The 24,780-nt window shown below is 40.1% G+C and overlaps 1 protein-coding gene across 2 annotated transcripts in view; it reads right to left on the reverse strand.

Annotated features, from left to right (window-relative positions):
* EFEMP1 (EGF containing fibulin extracellular matrix protein 1) overlaps nucleotides 1-21,883 on the reverse strand; it is a 60,749-nt gene extending 38,866 nt beyond the window's left edge. Inside the window, exons 1-5 of one of the 2 annotated variants that reach the window (XM_045189420.2) lie at nucleotides 21,766-21,857; nucleotides 20,772-20,797; nucleotides 20,411-20,498; nucleotides 16,178-16,226; nucleotides 15,597-16,007 (exon numbers count right to left, since the gene is read on the reverse strand). In XM_045189420.2, coding sequence (XP_045045355.1) covers nucleotides 15,597-16,007; nucleotides 16,178-16,226; nucleotides 20,411-20,491 — 541 coding nt within the window. In that variant the 5' untranslated portion in view covers nucleotides 20,492-20,498; nucleotides 20,772-20,797; nucleotides 21,766-21,857. Of the gene's footprint in view, nucleotides 1-15,596; nucleotides 16,008-16,177; nucleotides 16,227-20,410; nucleotides 20,499-20,771; nucleotides 20,798-21,765 lie in introns of both variants that reach the window. The other variant, XM_024552773.3, reaches the window with a different exon arrangement.
* Nucleotides 21,884-24,780: the final 2,897 nt, after the last annotated feature.

Consider the following 24,780-nt stretch of genomic DNA (forward strand, 5'->3'; position numbering starts at 1 on the left):
GCTCCATAATTCCTGTTTCGTGCTCTGTGTGTTTGAGAATTTAAGATCAGCACGGAATTACGGTGAAGATCTGGCCACACAATGTCTCCCTTTCCTTCTGCCCAAGGAGGGTTCACGACCTCATACTTTGAGAAGCGACTTTTCCCCAAAGCATTTGCCTCTCTGCAAGATTAAGTAAAATGCAGAATGGGGGCAAGGCAGATTCAGTCTTACTTAGAGAGCATGCACCAATTCCGGGGGGAAAAGTCATTGCTGAGTTTTATATATATATTTTTCTTCTGAACCTTTTAAAAGATCAACTCTGGTTTCAGTTCAATTTTCTTTTTTTCACAATAAACCTACACGGCTACTTCTTCAAATTTGTTCCAGATGGATTCAATCATACAATGATTGATTATCCACTCAGTTGTGAGCTATGTGGTTAAGCTCAGGAACCTACAACAAACTGGTTTGGAGCCGCATTTCATGGTAAGTGGCAGAGAGGATAATCCTTAAACTGTCATTTTAGAGTTAGTGATGAGGAAAGAGGAATTTAGTGGAGCTACTTATGTCAAGAGAATGTATTATTAGTAAATGGATGGCTGGAAATGATGGAATCTTATGAGCGTAATGCATTTTTTCCCCCTGGACTTCACAGTAAAGGCAACCAGATATGACTGGGAGCCCCTTTGGGGGCTGCCCCAGCTCTCACTGCCTGCTTCATGGACCAGACTGGTCTCCCCAGGATGCTCCAGGCTGGGGACCAAAGACTGACTTCTATCTGGCTACTGAGGCATCCATTTATCCTCCTACCCACACAGCAGGCCTACAGAGGTTTTTATTACTGGCATCAGAGACACCTGTGCAAAGCTGGAAACTAATTCTTGGGGTGAGCGAACCAAGGAGAAAATATTCTATGCTCCATACAGAGCTGCATTATGTACTTTGAAAGGCAACTTAAGAGCATTTGGTCCATTTCCATGTTCTTTAAGGGGAAAAAAAACCCCAAAACCTTCCTTTGGATTTTACTTCTTTTTATAGCTACATTAGATTTCATTCTTTCCCCCTGGTTAATTCACTCTCTGGCTACTACAATATTCTTCTGGGGGAAACTGGATGTGGCTAGTGGCCTTCCCCGCATGTCACATAGGTCTCCTATGCATGATTCAACTTTTTGGTTTCCATCTTTACTGATTTTCCTAATTTATCTTGTCCTTTCCCTTAGAGTGCTCTTCTACTTCCTTATGGCCTTCTGGTTGAAAAACAAGGCACTGTTTTGCCTCTTATCAAGATACCTACTCCTCAGAATCCCAAGAAAGTTCATGTTGGATTTTATGGCTTCTGAATTTTTAACTATTATACAATGTATTTATTATAACCTCAGGTTCAGCACATGTCTCCAAGTAGACTTCTGAGGCAAAAGAAGACAGGTAAACAAATTGAAACATAGAAATGATGATTCTAGGAGCAGGCTTTTGAATAGGCTATAGGGAGAAAAATGTGACCAAAAGAGAACAAAGATTTCTATGGGAGAGATGGGGAACATTTCCATGATTCCCTAACACACTAAAATATCACAGATGTCTAGGCCAAAAGTTAACATGAAGCAAGAACAGTTTAAAGTTGTTTTACGTAACAGGCATGTGGGTACATGCTAATCTGCAAAAAATAAAGGGAGTTTTGTGTTTGCTCATAAAGTTTTTGTTTCATGGATATTGTTTATTTGTAGAGTGGAGTAAAGGAGGATTTTAATAAAAAGAAGTTTTAAAATGAAAGGATATAGTTATAATTATTTAGGAGTGGTTTTGGAAAGGATTGATAGCATTTTAGAAATCCCTAGCCCATGGAGAAGAAAAGGCTACATTCACACAAAAGGAGCTCTTAGAAGCAGCAAGGTTCTTCTTTTGGCCAGTGCTTTGCCTATTTCAACCACACCCATCAGGCTGCATATCTGAATGAGTCATCCAGTCTCCTGCATGCCAGGGGTGGTGGGTGCATTTTGCTTTTTAACTCATATTTTGCATTTAGAAACTATTTAAAATCTAGGTTTAACTCTAAAGGTTTGGTTGGAGCCAATTCAGGGGTGTTTTAATTACATTTTGTGGTAGGCAGCTTCTGCCATGACTCCCGAGGATGCCAGTGTCCTGGCATTCATGTCCTTGAATGTGGCTGGATCTAGTGACTAGTTTCTAATGAACAGAATATGGCAAAAGTGATGAGTTGCCACTTCGATGATTAAGTTACAAAAGGCTGTGGCTTCAGCCTTATTAGCACTTCCTCTCTTGCTGGTATCTACTCTTGCCCTGTACTTGCTTACTCTAGTGAACAAGGCTGCCACGTTGAAAGATGCTGTTTAGAGAGGTGTACATGGCAAGGTACTGAGAACTCCCAGGGGAAGGCGGCAGGAAGTGAATCCTGCCAACAACAATTAGTGAGTGAGCTAGAAAGTGGATCCTTCGAGGTCAAGCCTGGAGGCGACTGTGTTTTTGGGAAAGACCCAAAGCCTGAGGACCCAGCCCAGTCACACCTTGACTCCTGACCTAGAGAAACCATGAGATAATAAATGTTTGTTGTTTTAAGCCCCTAAATTTTAGGGTAATTTGTCACATGGCAATAGATAACTGGCTCATAGACCTCCTTATGTGATGAATAATAATGCATAAGCTCAGGAAAGACTGATTGCTTTGTTGTAAGCATGGTTTGAATCTGAGGCTGAAAGAAAATCCCAAAATGTGAGATGAACAAACTCATAGACTTTGAACAGATTGTTCTTTGCTGAAAGGAACTCATGTTCCCCAAATGAAAGTAGAAAATAAATTCAAAATCAAGGAAATAATTAATAGCCTATAACATTTAGTATTGGCACCTTTACATTTAAAAGGAGTTTATATTAATACATGTGAAATATATTTATGCACCAAAATGAAAATAACTCCTTTCTAAACTAGGATTGCAGTTGAGTCCTGGGCTGTGGCATGAACCATAATAATCACCCATGTCATTGCCTGGGGAAAAGATTCCAGGGATGTAGCTTTTAAAGCTTCAGTGATTTGGTCCAGACTTTTAGCAAACAACCAGCACAAGGTGTGAACTGTTTTGTCAATAAAGAGTCAAGTCATTAGGCCTGTCTGCTTTTTTGCTTCTGAGTCATTAATGCTATTATAATCACAGGATGCACCTGCATTCTTCCCAGGGCAGATTTCGACTTGCCCTGGTATGTTTTCCTGATAGATATGCCATTGAAAGACAAAGAAGAACTCCTATCAATAGAAACTGTTTAAATTCCAGGCAGTATCAATCGAGAACCACAGAGTAACCACACCTCCAAGGCTCGTCACCTAGACAAAGTGTACTCTCTCCTTTCCTCTCCCCTCTTCTTTCTCTCTCTTCTTTCTCCTCCTCTCTCTCTACTTAAATTATGTTGATTAGAGCTGGAAAGGAAAACTCTTATTTTTAACAGCTGAGAAAACAGGCCCAGAAAGGTTAACTGGTTTAAATGGTCAGAGTCACTTAGGGAAAGACTCAAATGGGAACCTTTGTCTCTTGCTGAGTTTTATGAGGTTTCTGCCACTCTTTGCAGCTAAGCACTACTTCCTGGGATCCTCCTGAGTGCTCAAGCATTGAAAACATTCCACTGCATGGGAAAATTCTATTAATTAAGAAGGAGGGGAGATATCTATGCATTACAGCTGTAGCTGTTACAATGGAATTTATATTGGAGAAACAGTATGTAACCAGAGGAGAAGAATATCTTTTGGGGAAAAACACTACATGCAAATCCACCCAAATTATACTACATTTTGCTAACTACAGAAAATAGAGAATGAAGAATCACTAGACCTAACAGCGTCTTGGTGGGAAGAACAACTTGTCAGCTACTGGATGATAGGCTCTGTATGTATCAGCTAAATCTAGGAGATGGTCAGAAATGTAAAATCTTGGGCTTCGTTCCAGACCTACTGATTCAGAATCTTCATTTTTTAATAGGATCTCCAGATAATCTGTATGTTCACTAAAGTTTGAGAAACATTGGTCTATCACATATAGTATATAGGAGATTTCCCAAAACATAGTAGACAATTGAATCCCAGTCCAGGACTCCCACAGCCAATTTTATAAAAGCAGCAAAACTGATTTATTCAGATGTCACCTTTTCTTTTCTCCTTCTTCAGTCTTTTGAGGAAAAATGCAATTATACATATGCTCATAGTAATAATAATACTGTTTTAAGAAATCTACAGGAGAACCCGTTTTTGATTAGTATAGTCTTATGCTTGCTCAATGTCTCCTACTCTCCCCTCTTGCTTTCTTTTGTATCTTTCTTCCCATTTCATTCTGCATCTATTTTTGTTTTCCTGCCTCTCATTCCTCTTACAGCTAGCTGCTCCTGTCTCTAAGGGTAAGAGTTGTTAGTTTCTGGGAGAGAGAGATACGGCTCAGCTGTTTGCTCTCCTTTGCTTTTTTTCTCCACAAGTGTGTGAATACTCTTGGCCTCTACCCTAACAGGTGTTCACTGCATTTTGGTGTTTTCCTTAGATGACTGATTTCCGTACTGAGTGGTGTGTGGCGATGCCAATTAATCTTGTGGGGAGAGTGTCACTTTTACTCGGGTCATTAAGCAGAGGACCCAGGGAAGTCCAATAACTGGCTTCACAGTTTTATCCTAATATGTGGTACGTTAATTGAAAATCAATCAATGGGCAACATTTAAATCATGAATTTTTAGTGACTGCAGTTACCCAATTGTAATCTTTGTGGTTAAAAGGTTCACCTAATTGTAACAGAGAAGAGGGAAAGTGGTGTTGTCTTTCTGCTGAATTAGTTGATATAAGAGTGACGTGTAGTCTATTAGAATAATCTTTAAATGCAGCTCTCCAAATCAACTGCAAAGGCTCGCTCTGAATTTGAATCTACACTAATTCTTCTTTTTCTAATTTGAGATCTGCCCTGAAGAATAGGCAGACCTGTTGCTTGCAGGTAGTTTTGCCTACTTGAATTCTTAAATTCATGAGAAAATTCAAAACACCATTCAGGTTTAATCAAATAATTCATGCAACCTTCCTTATTGAGGTCTTCCTTATTTTCTCTTGTCACTATAAACTGTTCCTTTAAGACGAGATCAGGGAACTGTGTATTTTACCAAGAAAAATATACAGCTAAAATGACTCTGTAACAGATTCATAATACTTTTGATAATGTGTAATTCTGCCTACTTCTGACTTTGATATTATAGTCATATTTTCCAACAATTCTTTAAAACTCTCTATTGGAACCCTAATACTGCTTGTGGCCATGTTTTTACAATGACAACTAAATAGCCCAAGCTCTTTTTCCAAGAGTGATATTTTGATAGTCTATTCAAGGTATTGACCATCAGTGATAGCTCGGTTTATTGGAAACTATCATTCTGGCATGTTTACACAATCCATTTTCCTGCTAATATTGAAAAATCAATGATGAATTTGTTTAGTTTACTTAGAATTGAACTCTAATTTACAATGGTTTTGCTATTTAACATTTTTTGAATGAACTATTTTACCAAATAATCTTTCCTAGTTTTTTAGAACAAATCATTACCTGCTTAAATCGAACCACAATTTAATTTCCTTCTTTCACTTAGCTTCTTTTTATCATTAGCTAATGCTTTTTCATTCACTAAAGAAGGGAGATCATGCACTTGGGGTTCAGAACAAAGCCCTGAATCTCTGCCAGATGTGTGGGAGGACTTTTTTCTCTGGCTACCTCCCTGGATTAGGATTCTCCTGATACACCAGGTCATGAACCGTTTTTACAAAAAGGGCCCACAGCTTTTACTGGGAGAGATTAATTAATCATGAATGACTGGAATTTTCTGCTTTGCATGTTCAATAGCGTTTTATGCTTGGCTATCTCCTGACTATGTAATTTACTGAAGTTTGAAGAATAAAAGAGCTTGGGGATTCAATGTCAGTCCCAGATAAGTCATTTTCTAATCCAATCTATGATGGTCTATCTTAAAAAGTTTGTTTTGTTAAAAATTCAGTTGCTTATTAGGGAATACAAAGAAGGTGGGCCAGGATGGAATCCAGGTAAATCTCTAAGAAAGATGAGTAAGGAAACGGCCAGGATGCTGCAGAAGTGTAAGGCTATAGAGCCTTAGCGGTTAGGCCTTAATACTTTCACTTCTATTGTTGACCCTTTCTGTATTCCATATAACAAAATTCTTTGTGAATTTACTAGTGTAGTAGCTGTCCAAGGTGCCCTATTCTCTTGTGAGAGGTAGAATTTAAAAAGCAGTTTCTAGTGTGGATTTTTACAAAAATAATAAGAGGGGAACTATGTTCTGAATCATTTTAGAAGCATTTATCAACTTTGATCAGTTTAAGTTTGGTACATGTTACTTTCCAACCCTTGAAGAAATGGCGCATTTTATGTTTATGCACCTGTGTATACACGGGCATTAACTTGAGTGAGTATATGTATGCGCGCACGTGTGTGAATTAAATAGCTGGAATAAAGTAAATCTAGGCAAGAAAGAGTGCATTTAGCTTGTGTAGACAGGTTTCTAAGGTGTCTTTCAATAACTTCTTTTGGACTGTCCTTTTCCATTTTAGATGCTGTATATCTGACATCACAAAACTGCCCAGGTGAGCACGTGGATAAAGCGAGAAAACCATCTTACAGAACAGTGTCACTTTGGGCCTCAATTACAGAAAGCAGTGATTAGAAAAAAGTTCACTGGTGAGGTTTGCAAATTGAATAATGCTGGATACCTAAATTGTTCACATATTTTAGGAGAATGATTAAACTTGATCTAACTCTCTAAGAAGCCTCTTAAAATCAACAGCAATTTGAAGGATTCAACAGCAGACTCTGAGAAATGGACTTCTACTGCTCTTTGTAATTTCAGAGTATTAAAAGATTGAGATATTTAAGCTTTTCAGTGAACAGTAAAAGTGTCAACAACAGTTTAACGGCACACTCGCTTTGTTAATGCATGTATGAGAGGAGTGCTTGCCTGCAAAATATTTCACAAGTGAAATGTAACTAATCACCATTGAACAAAAGTTATTCCCTAATCCAGATCGTGATAGACCTGGTCTCCAGGGTAGACACTGAACAGGACCTCTTGAGTTGTTTCCCATTTTAGAATGTATTCCACACATGCACTCAGGGAGGCGGGACTAGATTCCTTGCAGCACACACACCTTTAGAGTGCAAAACTCACTTCACTACAGTCCCTGGAGCTTTTTGAGATTTCACTAGATGCACAAGGCAGTTCCAATTCCCATCAGGGTTCTCACTTTAGCTGGGCACAGGTAAAGCCATACACACAGCCTCTATGGTTGTCTCTAGTTCCATTCGCTACTTCACAGAGAAGCATTCATTGGTTAAATGGCTTGGCAGGAAGTAAACTACTTCACAGAGATGCATTCATTGGTTAAATGGCTTGGCAGTTAAGTACTTGCAATTACTAGTTCTATTTAAGCTACAGTTCAAGTGTAAGCTAGTTATCAGCTCCCAATGGGTGTTCAGTAAGCTGGTTTCTTCCTTCCTGGGATCCAAGGATTTCCTTCTCACTTCTCTAGAACTCAGCTCTTCCTGTTTTGGGACCAGATCAGAACTTTAAGTCACCTACACCCAACTAAGTGACATTCCTGTATTCTACCCTTTATCATTGGAATAAAGTAGATTTTAAAAAGATCTAATTTTTGGCCTGCAGTAGAGGGAAATGACCAAGATGGATTGTTCTGATCCCTTCTTCCTTTTTTACTCTTATTGTGTGGACTTTCATCAAGGGCCTTGAGTTTCTTCACAATATCAGACAGTTCATATAAGTAAGCTTTTATCAATTCAAGTATCATAAATATTAATATTTTCTAAATTCAACTAATTACCATTATTCACCATTAGATTTCTAGGAAGCATATATCTGACACAGAGCCTCATTCATTGGTTAAATGTCTTGCCAGAAAGTAAACAGATTTCAAGTATTTCCACTTACTAGTCTTGCTCTAGGAATAACAGTAACCTGTTTATTCACCAATGTTTATTAAAAATCTAACAATCCAAGATATAAATTATAGACTTTATAGCTTCTTCTTGCAAGTAAGTGGCTTAAAGCTTCAAATGGGAACAAAATGTTTAAGCCCTCTAAAATTAATGAGAAATTTGATAATATCTATAGTTGTGAAATATACCTTATAACCATATGCTATGTTATGGCTCATTTTTAAGGATAGTTTCAGAACTCAGAATAAACTTTAAGCCCAAATGCTCTGATGATTAAAAACCATTCATTTATTCAAACATACACACATACATACACATACCAAACATTTGCTTAGTTCCTATTCATTAATAAGTAAAATGAGACACAGTTAAAGAAGATCGTTAGACAGAGCTGGTGGAACACACTGATATTTTGTTGGGGAGAGTTAGGAACTGAAGGTGGAAGCAGTAATAGATGCTTGCTGTGCGGTGTCTCGCATCATGTGAACTTTCTGATTCTTTCTCCCTCTACCTACCCCAACCCTGGCTTTGTTAGCATTCCTGCCAGCAGCACGCTGCTTCTGGGGGCCTTTCCTGGGAAGCCACTGGAAGACATGACGGCCACGGCCACAATGCTGATGTGTGCTTGTGCTGCTTGGCTACAGGATGACTGCTTCCTGTGCTCTTTGGATCTTAAGGTCTTCCTCGTCAGGTCTCCCGCTTTCCCCTCATCATTCTCTCCTAAATGGGACATTCCAGGGAGAAACCAGACTTTTGCTCTTGACCACATTTCTGGGTACATGATTTTTTTTCTCTGTCCAAATATGGATTTTAGTAAATTGTAAGGCTACCTGTGTCACGCACTACTTTTACTTCTATTTTTGACAATTTATCATGTACTTCTTGTGATGTACCATGTGTTTACTTTATTGAACTATTTGTTTCTTTTAGCATTATTTGATAATTCATGGGTTGATAATACAAAGTTCCCTAAGGATAATGACTATTTCTTTCTATTTTGATTCTATTAAAGTGCCTTACAACAGAAAGTGGTTCTCAGACTTGATTGAGTTTATTGAATATTAATGGCATGATTTTGTAATTTTTTTGGTCAGCTTCACTTGAAATATTGCCCGGTTACCCTTGACTAGTATAGTTATACACTTATTTGAAAGGAAGGTCAAGTTTTAGAATTTCAGTTAGCCCAATTCTAAAATTTTTAGTCTATTTAGTATTTATTTACATAACACTGATTCACTGTCTCCCTTTCTAAAATCTGTGGTCGTATAGAATTGATGGCAATAAGCTTTCCATGCTACTGCCAATATCCTAGCACTCAGCCTTCCTTTCATGTCATTTCTTCACTTCTTTATTATGTTTACAAATCATTTAGGTTCAAGCTACAAGCTGCAATTGTGGCTAAACGCTTGCAATGACAGCCGTTTTCTTCTGCCAATATTTGCATGCAGTTTTCTTGATCAGTTTTATTTTTTAGTGCAATTTGCAGTTACCTCCTGGAAAAAGAAGCAGGCTAATGAATTTCAGATGTGGTGTGAGTTGCTTATTTGTACATTCATGCGAAATCAAACACATTTGGGGCAAATTTTGTTTACTCTGGTTTCAAAGAACAACATTGTGCCAGTAATTCAACAAGTGCAAAGGCAATCCTTACAAATGGGGCAACTTGTTGATTTCAGAGAATAGAGCTTGAGACTTTCTGCTGGAGAAAGAAATAATGAGCCAGTACCAGTGCATATTCCTGAAGTCTGAGTCAACCTCCTTTTTTGTGACTCATGAGCTGAACCTCCAAAAAGCATTGTCTTATCTCACAAGTTTATACCGTGGAGTGTATAGGTATCTCTTAGCACCAATCATATTACCATACCCATAACACAACTTAAGAGTTTCGCCTGCTGACAATTTAAGGGCAGTTACAGTATTTCACATCTGCAGATTTGTAGAGAGAGGTAAGATCTCTTGTCTTCTGTCTTTTCCTATTCCCCCAGATTGCAGGTGTCATGTCCTTGGTTCAGAGATATAGTCCTAACCAGGACTCAAAAAAGGTGAGAAAAGTAAACTAGAAATATTCTATCCTAGAAGCAGAATGTATATTTTGGGTGTTTTCTCTCCACTACTTGCCATATTCCATGTGAGGTATTCTCACTCTGCCCCCTGATATTTGTAGCTAATGCAGTTTCTTGAAGTTGAGAGTAAATTAGCACACTGGCTCTCAAACGTGAGCAGGGATCCAAATCGTGGGATTGTTAGAACACAGATTGCTGAGCCCCAGCCCTAGAATTTCTGACTCAGTAGGTCTGATGGGGCTCAGGATTTTGCATTTATATATACTGGGTGATGCCAATGCTTCTAGTTTGGGACCACACTTCAGGAATCAGTAAGTTAGGCAGTTATGTAGCACAGTCTCTCGCTGAAGAGTGATCACACTGATACCTTCCATCCTTCCACCTCCAATAGCTGCCTTCAATTTTTATGATGGAATTTTAAGGAATTTCATGCACTTTCTGACTGTGTATGAATCAAATACCTATACATACTGTTCACAAGTGTACCTTAAAAATGAGCCTTAAATGAACTAGAAATTCAATGACTACAGTTTTAGAAAGTTAAATTATGAAACACTGCTAGATTTTTCCAGAGGAAATCAATCATTTCTATTATACTGCATCAGCTTATTTAAAAAGTAATTAAGCTTTCCCTATAAACTTAACTCCTATTTATTGATGTGGCTTTAGAAAATGTTTAGATATTCAAAGGTAATTAACAACTATTAACAACGAAGAACTGTAAGCAGGCTAAATACCCATTTTACTTTCTGCTTGATGTATTTCTTTTCTGTTAATATGATAATTTACTCAATTATAGTCTTCCTTTTGTAAAATATTCTCTGAGATCAAAGATTTTTTTTGGGGGATGCTATATAATTATATGTAACAAAAATTAGGAATTCCCTCACAAACTAACAAAAGCAAGCAGAGACCCTAATGACATTAGTGAGGATCAACAAAAGGGTCATGTTTGAAAGGTGTTTGGTAATGACAATGCCCGGTATGCTAAGCCACTTGAATGCACTATAATTTGTAAATCCGCTTCTGGATATGAGATCATTTCGGTTTCAAAGGAAAGAAGTCAAGAAAGATATGCCTACCATCTGAGAATCTGTACGTGTTAGTTCAGGTTTCTTTTTTTAGAGTAGATGTATAGATAATAACTCTTTTGCAAAATAGTGTTGCAGTTATCCTTATGTCTATAAAGAAGTGTGTGGAAGATAACAGATGGCTCCCAACAGTGTGGGTTTTTTTAGCCCTGAGTATAAATTTGTATTCCTTTAGGCTTTATAAGAGGCATTTTTAAAAGATTTTTAGTTGTTCCTGTGCCATAGGTAAAAAGATAAAAAACAAAATAAAATCATTGAAACTGTAGCTAAAATTTTTTTTAAATAAAAATTTTGGCAAACAAAACTTTGTAGTTGAAGCATGGTATTAAAGTTGGCTGTGTGGTAAAAATTTTTCCTCCCAGTGATGTGGCGAGATGAGCTACCTGTGGTGTGACAGTGACGGGCATCTCAGTCGCAGATGCGGATGTCTAGGGACCCTACACATGTGGTCTAGAACGGTGTGGAAACCAGCTCATTGGCACACTGGCCAGTGGCGTCCTGACGACTCAAAAGAAAGGCTCTGTCCAGGTACATAAAAGTCAATGAGGGTTAGACTTCAAAAGTTTAAAACAAGTTAAAAAAAACAGTCCCATTGATAAACGATGCCTTAACCTGAGGGGAAACATGGCTCTAATAGTTGAACCTTCTCAGTCTTGGCTGTGAGGTACAGGAGACTTGGTTTTTGGGGGGTGTGCTGGGATGGTCACCATCCCATTTGCCCAGGACTGAGCCATTTCCAGGGGTGTGGGGTTTTCAGTTTTCAAACCAGAACAGTTTCGGATAGACAAGGATGTCTGTAACCCCCAGGTTATGTTTTCATGTTTCTTACCTTATATAATACAAGCCAGACACTGCATTGTGGGTTTGACTCCACAACAAGCTTCTTTAAACATTTGTATTGAATTTATTTTTTGATGGTGCAGTTTCTTTAGCAAGTTAGCAATGATACCTATAAATCCTGAATGCGTTTAGTAATGGCTTAATTACCAGTTATACAAAATACCCTATGTTTAATTTTACAAAAGTTCAATTACACGAACAAATTCCTTCAAAATGGGCAATCAGTGCTTGCTCTTGTCAGTTCCCAAATGGTCTTTTCTTCTGATAAGAATGGGGCTCTGAGGAACTTATATGCAATTTAAAAAATCCTTTCTTAACTTGATTTAGTGATCTCTAACTCCTCTGTTGAGGAAGATTTCATAGAGATTATGCACTGAAGATGTAGAAAAATAAAGTGAGTCGTCAATGGGTTACAGTATATTTCCCATTCATCCAGCTTTCGTTTGGGGTACATGAGTATTTGTTGTCTTTGAGGCCGATGATAGCTCATGGAGAAACTATTAATTTATAAAACTTTGTTTATACATGACTCCAGGTATGTAACACTGAAATGATCTTCCTGTAATTTTATAGCTGACGCCTGTCATGTGAAATTCTAAGTGTGAGTGGCTTCCCCAGTATTACCCTAAGTTAACAAAAATTACCTAAAGAAAAAAGTGCTCACTATGAATTGATATATGGATGTTATGCTGCATTTTAAACCCCTTGTTTTTGCATAAAATTGATAAACTCTGGAAAAATTTAAGAAAAGGAGTAAAAGGATCACATTTTCACTAAATGTTAAAACACAGATAGTTGGTTAAATGTATATTAATAAAGGAGAATATATTTAAGAATATCTGGTAGTATTTAAATTATTAGGTGCCACCTATGATTGGTAACATTGGATTTAAAGGCACAGTCGATTTTAACACTAACATACAGTACAGATTTCAGCCATTACCCAAAGATGTCCTCAGCTTTAGTTTATGTAATAGTAAACTGTATCTGTTGAAAAATATCTGTGGAAAAAAGAAGTAATTTTAATACAGATATGACACCTACAGGCATTTGTTTATTCCAGTTCAGTGGCCGTGGTAAATGTGTTTGGATTATTGGGTCCAAGTATGCAACGTTTAAAAGGGAGTGGAGATCTTATTAAAACAGAAGGCTCCTCAAACTCCACAATGATGTCAGTAACTGAGGTCCGTGGAGCACAGTGTTGTTTTAAGCAGAGGTCCCCACAATTTCACATTGGTTATAAAACATGATTTTGTGTTGCTGGCCGGGGACGAGAATGTCACGCATCTGTAGGCAATTAGAAGGAGCTGGACTGTACGTTGGGTCAGCTCAGTGATGCACGGGCATAAGTGTGACTTGTGCTAGTCAGATTTCCTAGACAGATTATCCTGTTGGTACCATGTGAAAGAACCCCCCTTTATCAACAATTAAGTAAATCCACATTTGTGGGCACTCTGTGAAATTGTGAGGTGGGAAGAAATCCAATCTAAGCCTTAAGTCATCCAAAACACTTCTAACACTGCTTCCAACGATACAGACTGCCCCCCACCAAGGTTTGGAAAGTGGTTGAATTATGCAGAACAGTTTGTGTGCAAACAGTAAGTACATATATAGCATCTACTATAAGCAAGGCATTTCACAGTTTTAGCTTATAACTATAAAAATTTCCCAAAGAAGAATTACAAATGTTTTAATATGTGAAAAGTAACTTGCTTCATAAGATAGTCTGAATCTTTTTAGGAAAAAGTAAACAGGATTTCATTGTCATTATTCACATGTTATGATACAGTTTCTACCAGTGCTTATTGTAAGTAACCAAGAATGTTGTAAGTCCTGAATATACTTTATTCTAGAACTTTTTCACTTGGTTATAGGAATCATTCTTGAATTCCTCAATTGCCAACGATGGACCATAAACTACTTTGAGAAATAACCCGTCCATTTAACTGTTTTGTTTTTTCCTCCTAAGTACCAGTGAAATAAACACCTGAAGTGTAAAAAATAATTCAGTATATAAAAGTCATACATTGAAAATTTCATTAAAACATGTCAGTTTCAGGAAAAATACCACCAAATCTTCCAATATAATTATATATTTCAATAACAATTAAAAGTTGGTATCTTAAAAAAAATCAGGAAGTTTTATCAATATTCACTCAAATACATATACAAAATAACCTCAGGAAGTTATCTCCTTGCATAATCCTTAAATTAAATATCAGAATATTAAGCAGATGCTGAGGCACTCATCATCAATATTGGAATTCGGACGCAAGACAGTAACATGAAACAGATGCTAATATGATGGGCTCTCTGAAAAGTGACACCATCACAGCATGTGTTAGCACTTGTTGTAGGGTACTTAAGATCTGAACACAACATATAATAAATGTCAGAGCATGATAGGTTTTCTTACTTCATTTATAAACCATCTAAAATCTACTATCTCGTATAGAGAAGATAAAACTCAACACTGGCGAATAAGGGGCAGTAGCCCAGGGGACCAGAAGATGCTTTTTTCACTTAATGCAGCTGCTAGGTGATCCCACTTGAACCCCTCAGTGTTGAGGGAGGGAGGTGCTCTCTTCCTCACCCATGAACAGACAGAAGGGAAGAACTCCTGGGCCCTTTCCATGGACCAATGTGTCCCAGGCATTACAGTATGATACAGGGTCTACTCAGTCGGCTCTGACGTGAAAAAGGAGTCTGGGGCCCCTATGGCTTATCTCAGTAGCACAATCTCCACATCAGGCAGGTCTGCAGGGATTGTTAAGTAGGAAGAGGGAAACAGGATGCCTCAGCACAGTCCAGTTAGCTAATATCCTACATGTCTTCCAAGCCCAAGATTCTTACTGAATTGCCAGCATGAGTCTATAGCTGTTTCTAGAATACACAGTGATGTGTACTCTTTGTGAAAATAAACAGAAAAACTCAGGCAGATGGTGCCATGGTGCAAGTGATGTGAATGAAATGTGTCCAAATGAGAGCTTTAAAAGACATAATATGAGAGGGTGAGACTCCCCTCCCTCAAAGGTACTAGGGACCAGAAGCCCCATTTTTTTAGTCTACAATAAGGAAAAAATGTCAGCGGCAAGTTCAATGAAAAGAGAGCTTGAGAACCCAAAAGGGAATATTTATGGGGTAGCTCCACAGAACAACTTCATCTTCCCATGAATAACCCAACTGCTTCAGACAGCTGTGACCCTGGCCTGGGTTGGAAGGCTGGCTCTGCACTCACCGCCTGTGTGACCCCTGGTTCTAAAACTTGGCTGCACAGTGGAACCACGTGGGGAGCTTTAAAAATAATGATGCCTGGAACCCACTCCTGATGTTGTTATTTAATTGGGCTGGGGTGTAGCTTGGACAGAGAGGAGTTTTGAAGGCTCCCAAGTGACTCTAACCACTGATAACCTGCCTTGAGCCACAGTTTCCTCATTGGTAAAATGATGCATTTGTGGGCAGCAACTTCCTTTTAGGATTATTGTGATGATAAAACGTGATAATGCAGGCAAAGCATTTAGCACGATGTCTGGCACATGTAGGACGCTGTCAAAAATTTGTGAGTTGTTATTTTCACCACGAGGTGCACTTGGGCAAGAACCTTCTCGTTAGTATAAGAAGTCACGCTTACCTTGGCAGATGTTATGCTCACTCTGCTCATAGCCTGTTGCACACTGGATCCGGTGAGAAGGGTTGGAGGGAACGCGCTGAGGGTCAGCTGGGTTCCGCCGGATGACAAAATTATTGCGGCTAGTCTGCATTTCTGGGCCTGCGACTGCAGCGGCGCTGACGATATAACCAGCCCCAGGCACTGCTGCACTGGTTGCCATGCCACTGGCTGCTACACCCCCAGCTGTAACGGAGGCTGCGGCTGCATTTGCAGCTGCACCTACATTTTCTGCTGCTGGTGTTTCTTGCTGAGGTTGTTCATTGTTGACAATAATCTGGGCTGTTTTAGGAAGGCAGAGGTATCCTCCATAGTGGTTGACACATTTCATTCCACCTTTGCAGGCATCTGGGACAATGTCACATTCATCAATATCTGTGGTCAGTAATAACAGAAGTCAGGAATCTTCTTAGGGGGAGAACCGAACATATACATATATGCTCATGCCTTTTTGGTGCAATACAAACCAGACAGGAAGAGTGACACGAGATGAAGAGCAACACAGAAAGCTATGTTCAGATGGGGACTCTTTGAAGTTGGCTCACCTTTGCACTGCTGTCTTACAGGATCCCACTCATATCCATCTGTGCATTGCTGTGAAGAGAACATCGAGATGGGCCCAGGAGACAGTTAGTTAGTGTATCCAGCCCCTAGCAAGTCACTCTAAAACTCCATTGTTATGGCAACAATCTTTGCACTAGAGTCCCAGATAGATGATGAGATGGGTGGTTTAATATTATCTAGCTTTTCTTTTTTTTTTTTTTTTTAAGACAAATCTGTACATTGTCCTATTTCAGGCATCCCTTCTCAATCACCAGCTGGCTCAACTCTGCTGTTGTGTGTGGTAGAGTCACCCATGATCATCTTGGAATTCTTCCTTGCCTTGATTCTAATCTCCCATCTGTCTGACTGCTCTGCTCTTTTTTGCTTTATTTGCTTCCTCTCCCACATTGTAAATCGCCGCCCCCCACCCCGCAAAAAGAAAATATTTTCAATGGAGTTCTTTTTTTTTCAGCCCTTGACTCTTCCTTCTCTCCCTACATCCTCTCAGAGCAGACGGGAGCCTGGCTTTCCTCATTATTCCTATTCACCTGAGGCCAGAGCCTCCCTCACACGTTGGCTTGCCTCCTCATTTCAGTTCCCACTGGTCCCATCGTTCACTCACTGAATCATCTGCCAAGTACCTTCTCACACAAGGCACCGTCCTACTCCCTGGGAATCTTAGTTCCTGTCCTCAAGCAGCTTATAGGCCAGAAGAGGAGACAGATGGGGAGACAGATGGGTCAAGATGGAGTAAGATGTTAGGTGCACAACACCAGTATGCATGTAGAAAAAGTGGTGGACTCTGCCCAGGGATGTGGGTGGGCTAAACCAGGCAGGAACTGGATTCTTACTGAAGGTCAGTGAATCTCAAACTGTGATATGGTTAAGAATCACCAGGGTGATTGTTAAAATGCAGGTTCCTGGTTCCACCCAGAAGGTCAAATTCTGACTAGGAGGCCTGGAATCTGAATTCCTAACAAACATCTCATGTGATTCTGATACAGTTTATCTACGAGCTACTTCTTTTTATTTTACTTTATTTTTTATTGAATTTGTTGCAGTCACATGGGTGAATAAAATTATATAGGTTTCAGGTATACCATTCGACAATATACCACCTCTATATTGTATTGTGTGTTCGCCACCCCAAGTCAATGCTCCTTCCACAACCATTTACCCTCCCTGTACCACTTCTACCTCCCCCACTCCCATTTCCCTCTAATAGTCACCATATTATTGTCCGCCTATGAGTTTTGGTTTTTTGCTTAATCCTTTCACCTTTTCATCCTGCCCCCTCTCCCCTCCCCCTTTGACAGCTGTCAGTCTGTTCTCTCTATCTATGAGTCTGTTTCTATTTTGTTTGTTATTTTGTTCATTAGATTCCACATATAAGTGAAATCATATGTTGTTTGTCTTTCTGTGATTGGCTTATTTCACTTAGCATGGGCTACTTCTCCAGTAAAGAAGAAAGATGCTTCAGGAAGTAGAGAGTAAACAAAATAATAAACAAATTTGTTTAATAGAGCTGAGAGTTGCTTATGCACACAACAGACACTTGGTGAGTAAATAGCTGAAGGGAGACAAAGAGGTCAGTGTAGATACCTTACTGATATCTGAAACTGCCCAGGGTGAACACTGAACTCACTTTATCTCTCAAACTCGTTCTTCCTAGTTTCCCAACACTGTTCAAGGCACAATCACCATTCTCAGGACACAGGGTTACAATTTTGACATCAGCATTGACTTTCCCAATTATTTTCCTTCAGTTCTGCTGACTTTGTGTTCACTTCTATATCTACCAATTAGTATAAGCCTTCCTGGCCTTAGGAGTAGGCAAGGCTCCTTAGCTGGTCTCCATACCTCTACATGGTTGCACACAGCCTCCAAGGCAACCTTCCTTGCTTTCTTGCTTCTGTTGTCCTTCCATCCAGGAGATCAGTCACCGTGGCCTGAGGTCCTCTAATCTCCCATTGCTATCGTCTCCGGGTCTCCCTACTGCCCAGTCCAGCCCATCTGACCTTGTCACCTTATGAACTTGTCTTGGTTGTTTTCCCTTCTAGACTTTGATTGTGCCACTTTTTTTTTTTCCTGACTCAGGTGCCTCTTCAGCCTTTCCAGATTAATCCAAAATCATTACTTCCTTCAAGAACCAGCACAGAGTTCTAGCTCCTCCAATATGCCAGCACTGGCATTAATTATCTCCTTGCTTTTCTACTGCTTTAGCAACTTGAATAATCTGTATAATAATATTATTTGTACTTACTTAGGAACTTTGTAATTCTCAAAAGTATCTTCCCAGGGTAAATTCCCTGAGGTTAAGGTCTGAATTTTCTTAGTAAACAAATAAACTCTTTTGAGAGTAATGAGAACTGCTTGTGCACATGGCAGATACTTGGCGAGTAAACAACTGAATAGACCCTGTCTTTGATGTGGAGGGGAATGCTACATTGTGGATATAAGCCCATCCTTCTAGAAAGTTTCTTCCAATGACAGTTCAGTTGAATAATCTGTATGCTAATAGAAAAGACTTCGAGTTTGTTTTAGGTAATTAGTTCCAGTACCTTTAACATGGATCTACTATTATACAAGCCTAGAGTGAATTAAGCTTAACCACTTGCTGTGTAGCCTTAAGCAAGTGGGCTACTCAGTCAGATCTTCAATTCTGTACTCAGTAGAAGGAAGTTGATGCCACTTACCTCATACTTTGCTGTGAGAATGAAAAGAGACAATGTCTCCACAGTGGGTACTTAAAAAATAGTTACATCTTGGCCTTTAACCATGAATCATTAGGCACACACAATTGGAGAGACAATAGACCTAATCTTAGCAGGATGTTGGATCTGGAACATTTGTTGTCATAATAGTGAACCTTAATTAGTAGTTTTAAAACCATAGTGTTTAATCCACAGGGAACCTTCTGTGCTAAAGATGAATAAAATTTAGGTGATTAGTGAAGGTTAGGGGTTATAAGATAAGCAATTATAAAAGCAATAAAATCTTTTATTAGATGAATATAAAAGTGGGTCACTAATTTAATTTTAACCTCCCTAAGAAGGTAGTAAGTTTAGCCTGAATAACAAAACATTTTCATTTGAAGATAAACAACACATGGATTCATTTCTCTTCAGCAGAGGAAGCAATTACACTTACCATGAAGTTAACAAAGTATTTATATTAAACACTATTTGATTTAGAGCTGATCTAAACAACAAGAAGGATCATTTGCCGGATGAATACCTAACATTCTAGGGATCATATGGCACCAAAAAAGTGAGATAATGTTTTTTATCAGTAATTGACATTAGCTCACTTTTGAGTTTTATTTTTAAAAATGTTTCACATTCTTTTAAGGAGGATTACTTAATTTTAAATTGGAAACAAGTAAAAAATCATGTCTCCCATTCTCTGATCCAGGACAAATGTCATGTGCCTCACAACACTGATTAAAGAGCAGAAAACACAAAACAGAGGTGCAAGGTCACCGGAAGTGCCCTCTCTTCTCACCACTTCCACTCCTGGCAGCAGGAGAGGCAGATGACATTTCAGCATCTTAGTAAACATTGGTTATTCCCATGTAATTAACTAATTAATCAAATATTATTTGGATGTATGATATACTAATTAGAAAATGCAAAATCAAGTTTCACACAATGCATTTGGAAACCACTTGAGCAAATACGATGTCCTGGCAACACATAAAGTCTACCTCAAGGGCATTTGTAGGAGTTACCAGTTATACTATAAATGAATATTAGCCTTTATAAACTCAGGAAAGCCCACTTACCTGAGAGCAGAAGCCGCACGCACAAATGAGGCAGAGTGCTTTTGTGATGTTTAACTTTCTTTTCTGACTCGCGTCTTACTCTGCAGGTTTTGGTTTCATCTGCATGTATACAGGAATCCAGGTGTCCCAATTCCTTACACCCATTAATTTATGGAATGTGTTGGAAATACGTAGCTTACTTTGGTTTTTGTTTTAAAAGGGTTCCCTTTTGGGGGCCTTGCACAAATCATTCCATTATGGTCCCTATCTCAACTGGTGACCTCAGTGAACTTTTGAATGTACCACTGGGAATTTACAAGGAATCTTAAACGTGCACCATGCCAACGCGTTGTTTAACTTACTGCCCTCTGCAGAGTGCAGCCCGCACACCCAGGCAGAAGGGGATAAAGTCCCCCCTTGTGTCAGAGGATCCCGCTGAACCGCACTTATCTCAAATTCCATCACCCCTTACCGTGTACGTGATGGTTTCCTCGGTGTCCTGTGACTTGACCAGTGCCAGAGTCAGCATGGTTAGGAAAAGGGCTTTCAACATCGTGAATCTCAAAGAAAACACAGGACAAACTGATGCTTAGGATCAGCTGCGGGATAAATAACAAAACTTTAGCTGTGAAGTAACGAGGGAGGAAGGGAGGGTGGGGGAAGCTGAGGCTCCACCACAACCAACTCCCAATCCACTTTCTCCCCTTCCCCTCCCCCTCCTCATCCTTCCCGCAGCCAAACGAGACACCGAGGTCTGCAACAGGGCTGCAAAATTACATTTCATTTCACTCCATCTGGCTGTGCTCAATGTACATAAAAGATATACAGCGTACCTTTTATACTGCACCTACACAACAGGCTACAGAACGGGGCGGAAGGAAAAGAATAGAGGGTAATTAATTTCAAAAGAGATGGTGCTTGCTTATTTATTTATTTATTTATTTACTTATTATTTATTTGTTTAGCGAGAGTGAAGGTGGGGCAGCAAATCTCTTTCCTTGAATGTTAAAGCTTTCCTCTATAAGCTCACCTCCAGCTTGTTAAATTCTTTGCACAGCTCAGTAGAAATACCTGCGAACCAGTATGAATTACCTTGGCCTCAAACTGAAAAAGCGAAACAAAACACCAAAGCAAACCTGGGGGGAGGCGGGGAGGAATCTCCTCCCGGTTCTAGAATACCTGCCCCTCAGGGCTCCTCGCATCCCCAGCACAAACTCTCAAAGTGGTTTGTCCATGCCGTTCTCCGCGCGCAGCTTTGTTTAAAAGAATCAGGTTGCGTAGAGGAGCGTCTGATTCCCTTGTGCCTTATTAGTCCCTCGGTCTCCGACATGCTACCTTCAGGACAGGGGCTGCCTAGGGCCGGAACGGGGGGGACCACACCGAAGCCCGAGGTACCAGTTTCGAGGTGGCCAGCCTGGAGCCCCCAGGGAAGTGAGGTCCCTTAACAGTAGGCTAACAGGCGGGAGTCCCGGGAGCTGCTCAGAGCTCCAGCTTCTAACCAGCTCCTTTGGAATCCAGGTGCGTCTTAAATCTCTCACATTGGCCCCTTGAGATTTTCAAAACCACGTTTATGGGCAAAACCCTGTCTGATGATTGTTGGCGCGCACACACATGCCCATACAAACAGATGTCACCCTGGTACTCGCACATGCTGACAGATTGCATTCCGAGACCGCACACCTCCACCTCCCTCTCTGCCTGAGACATCCTGCACAGTCTGGGGCAGTTCTCGGGTACTCTGCACCCCGCAGGCCACCCCAGTTACTCCGGCGCGCGGCTGGCGAGCACTGGGCGCAATGGTGTGACCCCCGCATCGGGGGCTCCTACCTGCCGCGCTGCGCTCCGGGCCCGAGCAGCGAGGGGAGAGCGCAGGGGAGGGCAGCCCCGTGGGTCTGAACTGGCGAGGTCTGGCAGCGGCCGCAGCGCAGGAGGTGGAGGAGGAGAAAGGGAGGGAAAGGGGAGGGCAAAGGGGGGCGGAGGAGAGGGCTGAGGGAGGCGCGTGGGCTGAGCCAAGCGCTGCAAGCCCTACGAGCTCTGCAAGCCCTGCGGGAGAGCGCGCCGCGGGGCTGACCCACGCCCCTCCACTGAGTCTCACTGCGCCACACCACCTGCCCTTTTTTGCCAGCCTCTCTTCCCCAGTTCCCAGATACGCCGAACCCCAGGCCGAAGATGGCATGTTTGGGATTGGCTGTCTGGGGTTTGAATCAGCCTTGGTGATGCCCAGCCGCCCAGGCTATTTCTGGTGCCTGTGGAGGGAAAAACATCTCTGGAGGAGAGCTTCTAAGAGCCCTGGGAAACTGCTTAATCCCTCCCCCCTCCAATTAGTGAATTAAAAAAAAAATAATCCCACTCTGAGAACCAATTCTTTTGTCTTTTCTTTCAGGTGCTTTTTATTTGTTTGTTTGTTTAGTGTGAACGAGGGTCTGTTTCCTCAAATGTAGCAAAAGGATAATTCATTCATTCAACAAATATTTGTGACCTGCTATGTTCCAGGTGTTGGGAATTGCCCAAGTAGAACTCACCCTAACAAAATTGTGAGGTGGGGTTTGTTCTGGTCTCTGAAACCTCCCTTTTTTGTGGACCCGTTTTCTCACGTACTGCCTTTCTTCTCTCTGCCGGTTCACTTGTGGGAGTGCCCAATGCTGGTCATTCAAAGTTGGGCATTTCACTCTCACCTTTCATACTAATGGTGGAATTTCAAGAATCTGGAGAGAAAAATTTTTTTTCCTGGCTTCTTGAAATCATACCACAAAGTTTGAAGTTATCTCTTGATAACGTCAGCTCTAAAATCAGATTAATAGTTTGCTTCTAAGGCAGTCATGTCTTCCAAGAAGCGAAGAGTCAAATACAATTTCATTAATAAGACAATGTGTAAACTGAAGGCGTTAAGTTAGGGCTCTGACCCAGAGCTGGAGGCAGAGGGTGGGAGGTAGAGGAACTGTTCCTTTTTCTTTTCTATTGCGGTGAAGGTGGTAGATAGTGCAAGAGACAGGCTGTCAGATGGAAGCCTCTCTTCTCTCCTTCTCTTTGGGGTATGCAGGGGGTTGCCCACACCTTGCCTGTTTGGTTGTAAACCATACAATATTGGGCAAGATCAGAGGAAGTAAGGTTCAGACGACCCTGAACCTTACTTCAGTATGTGGGGTTTTGCTAATAGTAGTGAACATTTTTACTACCCAAATGCAAGAAAGTTTGTTTTCCTAGTCATTAATGAGCACCGAACTTTAAAAAAATTGGATCTTTAATTTTATACAGTAAAAAGATCTGTCCAGACATTTTCTTTTATTTCTTTTGAATTCTTTCTACTTATTCTCAATCCTTTCTTCAGAAATAGTGGGTTAAAACTCCCAAATTTCTATCTCCAGCCTGGAACTCTTCCCATATACCCAACCGCTGACTTGTTATCTTCATCTGTGCACCTGCTAGACATTCAAATTGTAGAGGCCGGTTCTCACCCTCTCTCCCAACCTATTCTCGCCACCTGCTTCACCATCTCAATTAAAAGCAGTTTCATCCCTCCATTTGTTCGGGTCCAATATCATGCAGTCATCCCTTGATTTCTTACTCTCACACACCCTGCATCCAATTCTTTAGAAACATTTGTTGGCTTTATCTTCAAAATATGTCCAGAATGGGCGCTTCTCATCAATTCTTTTGTGAGCAACATGGTCTAAGCCACCATGACCTTCCGCTTGGATTATGACAACAGACTCCTACTATGTCTCTGTGCTTATACCCTTGCTCCTCTGCAATCTTTTCTCAGCATAAGTTCTATAAATGGGATTCTGTAGTATGTATTCTTTTGTGTTGGTTTTCTTCACTTAGCATGTTTTGACATACATCCTTGCTGTTACATGTATCAGAAGTTCATTCCTTTTGGTTGCCAAATAGTATTCCATTATATGGACGCACCCTAATTTGTTTATCTGTCCACGTGTTGATGGATATTTAGACTGTTTATGAATAAAGCTGTCATGGACATTCACATAGAAACCTTTGTGTGGATGTGTTTTCTGTCCTTTTAGGTAAATACTTAGGGGTAGAACTGCTAGGCCATGTGGTAGGGGTACGTTTACTCTTATAAGAAACTGTTTCCCAAAGTAACTACCATTTTATTTTCTTGTCAGCAATGTGTGAGATTCCATTTGCTCCACATCCTTGCCAATACCTCGTATTGTCATTTATAATGGTAGCCATTATTGGGGGTATGTAAGTGGCATCTTATTGTGGTTTTACTTTGCATTTCTTTGATGGGTAGTGATGTTGAGCATTTTTAATATGCTTATTGTCCATTAATAGATCTTCTTTTGTGAAGAGCCCTTTTAAATCTTTAAATCATTTCTTTATTGTTTTTATCTTACTAGTAGTTGTAACAGTTTTTAAAACATAGTTTTCCTGTAGTCCTTTGTCAGATATATATTTTTTGAATATTTTCTCCTAGTGGTTACCTTGTCTCTTCATTTTCTTAATGTTGTCTCTCACAGCAAGCATTTTAAATTTGATGAAGTCTAATTGATTAATTATTTTTATTTTGTTTTATCCTTTTTTATGTACTATTAAAAAAATCTTATCTTGGGCAAATCTTTTATGCTTTCTAAGCTTTAGCTCCTACCTGGCTGACGTGGCTCAGTGAATTTAGTGCCAGCCTGCAAACTAAGGGGTTGCAGATTGGATTCCTACTCAGGGTACAGGCCTGGGTTGTGGGCCAGGACCTCAGTAGGGGGCATGTGAGAGGCAACCACTCATTGATGTTTCTCTTCCTCTCTTTCTCCCTTCTTTCCCCTCTCTCTAAAAAAATAAATAAATAAAATCTCAAACTTTATTCCTGTTTCTGTAAAATAG

This window comes from Desmodus rotundus, chromosome 5 (assembly GCF_022682495.2).
Source record: "Desmodus rotundus isolate HL8 chromosome 5, HLdesRot8A.1, whole genome shotgun sequence".
NCBI classification, from domain to species: Eukaryota; Metazoa; Chordata; class Mammalia; order Chiroptera; family Phyllostomidae; genus Desmodus; species Desmodus rotundus.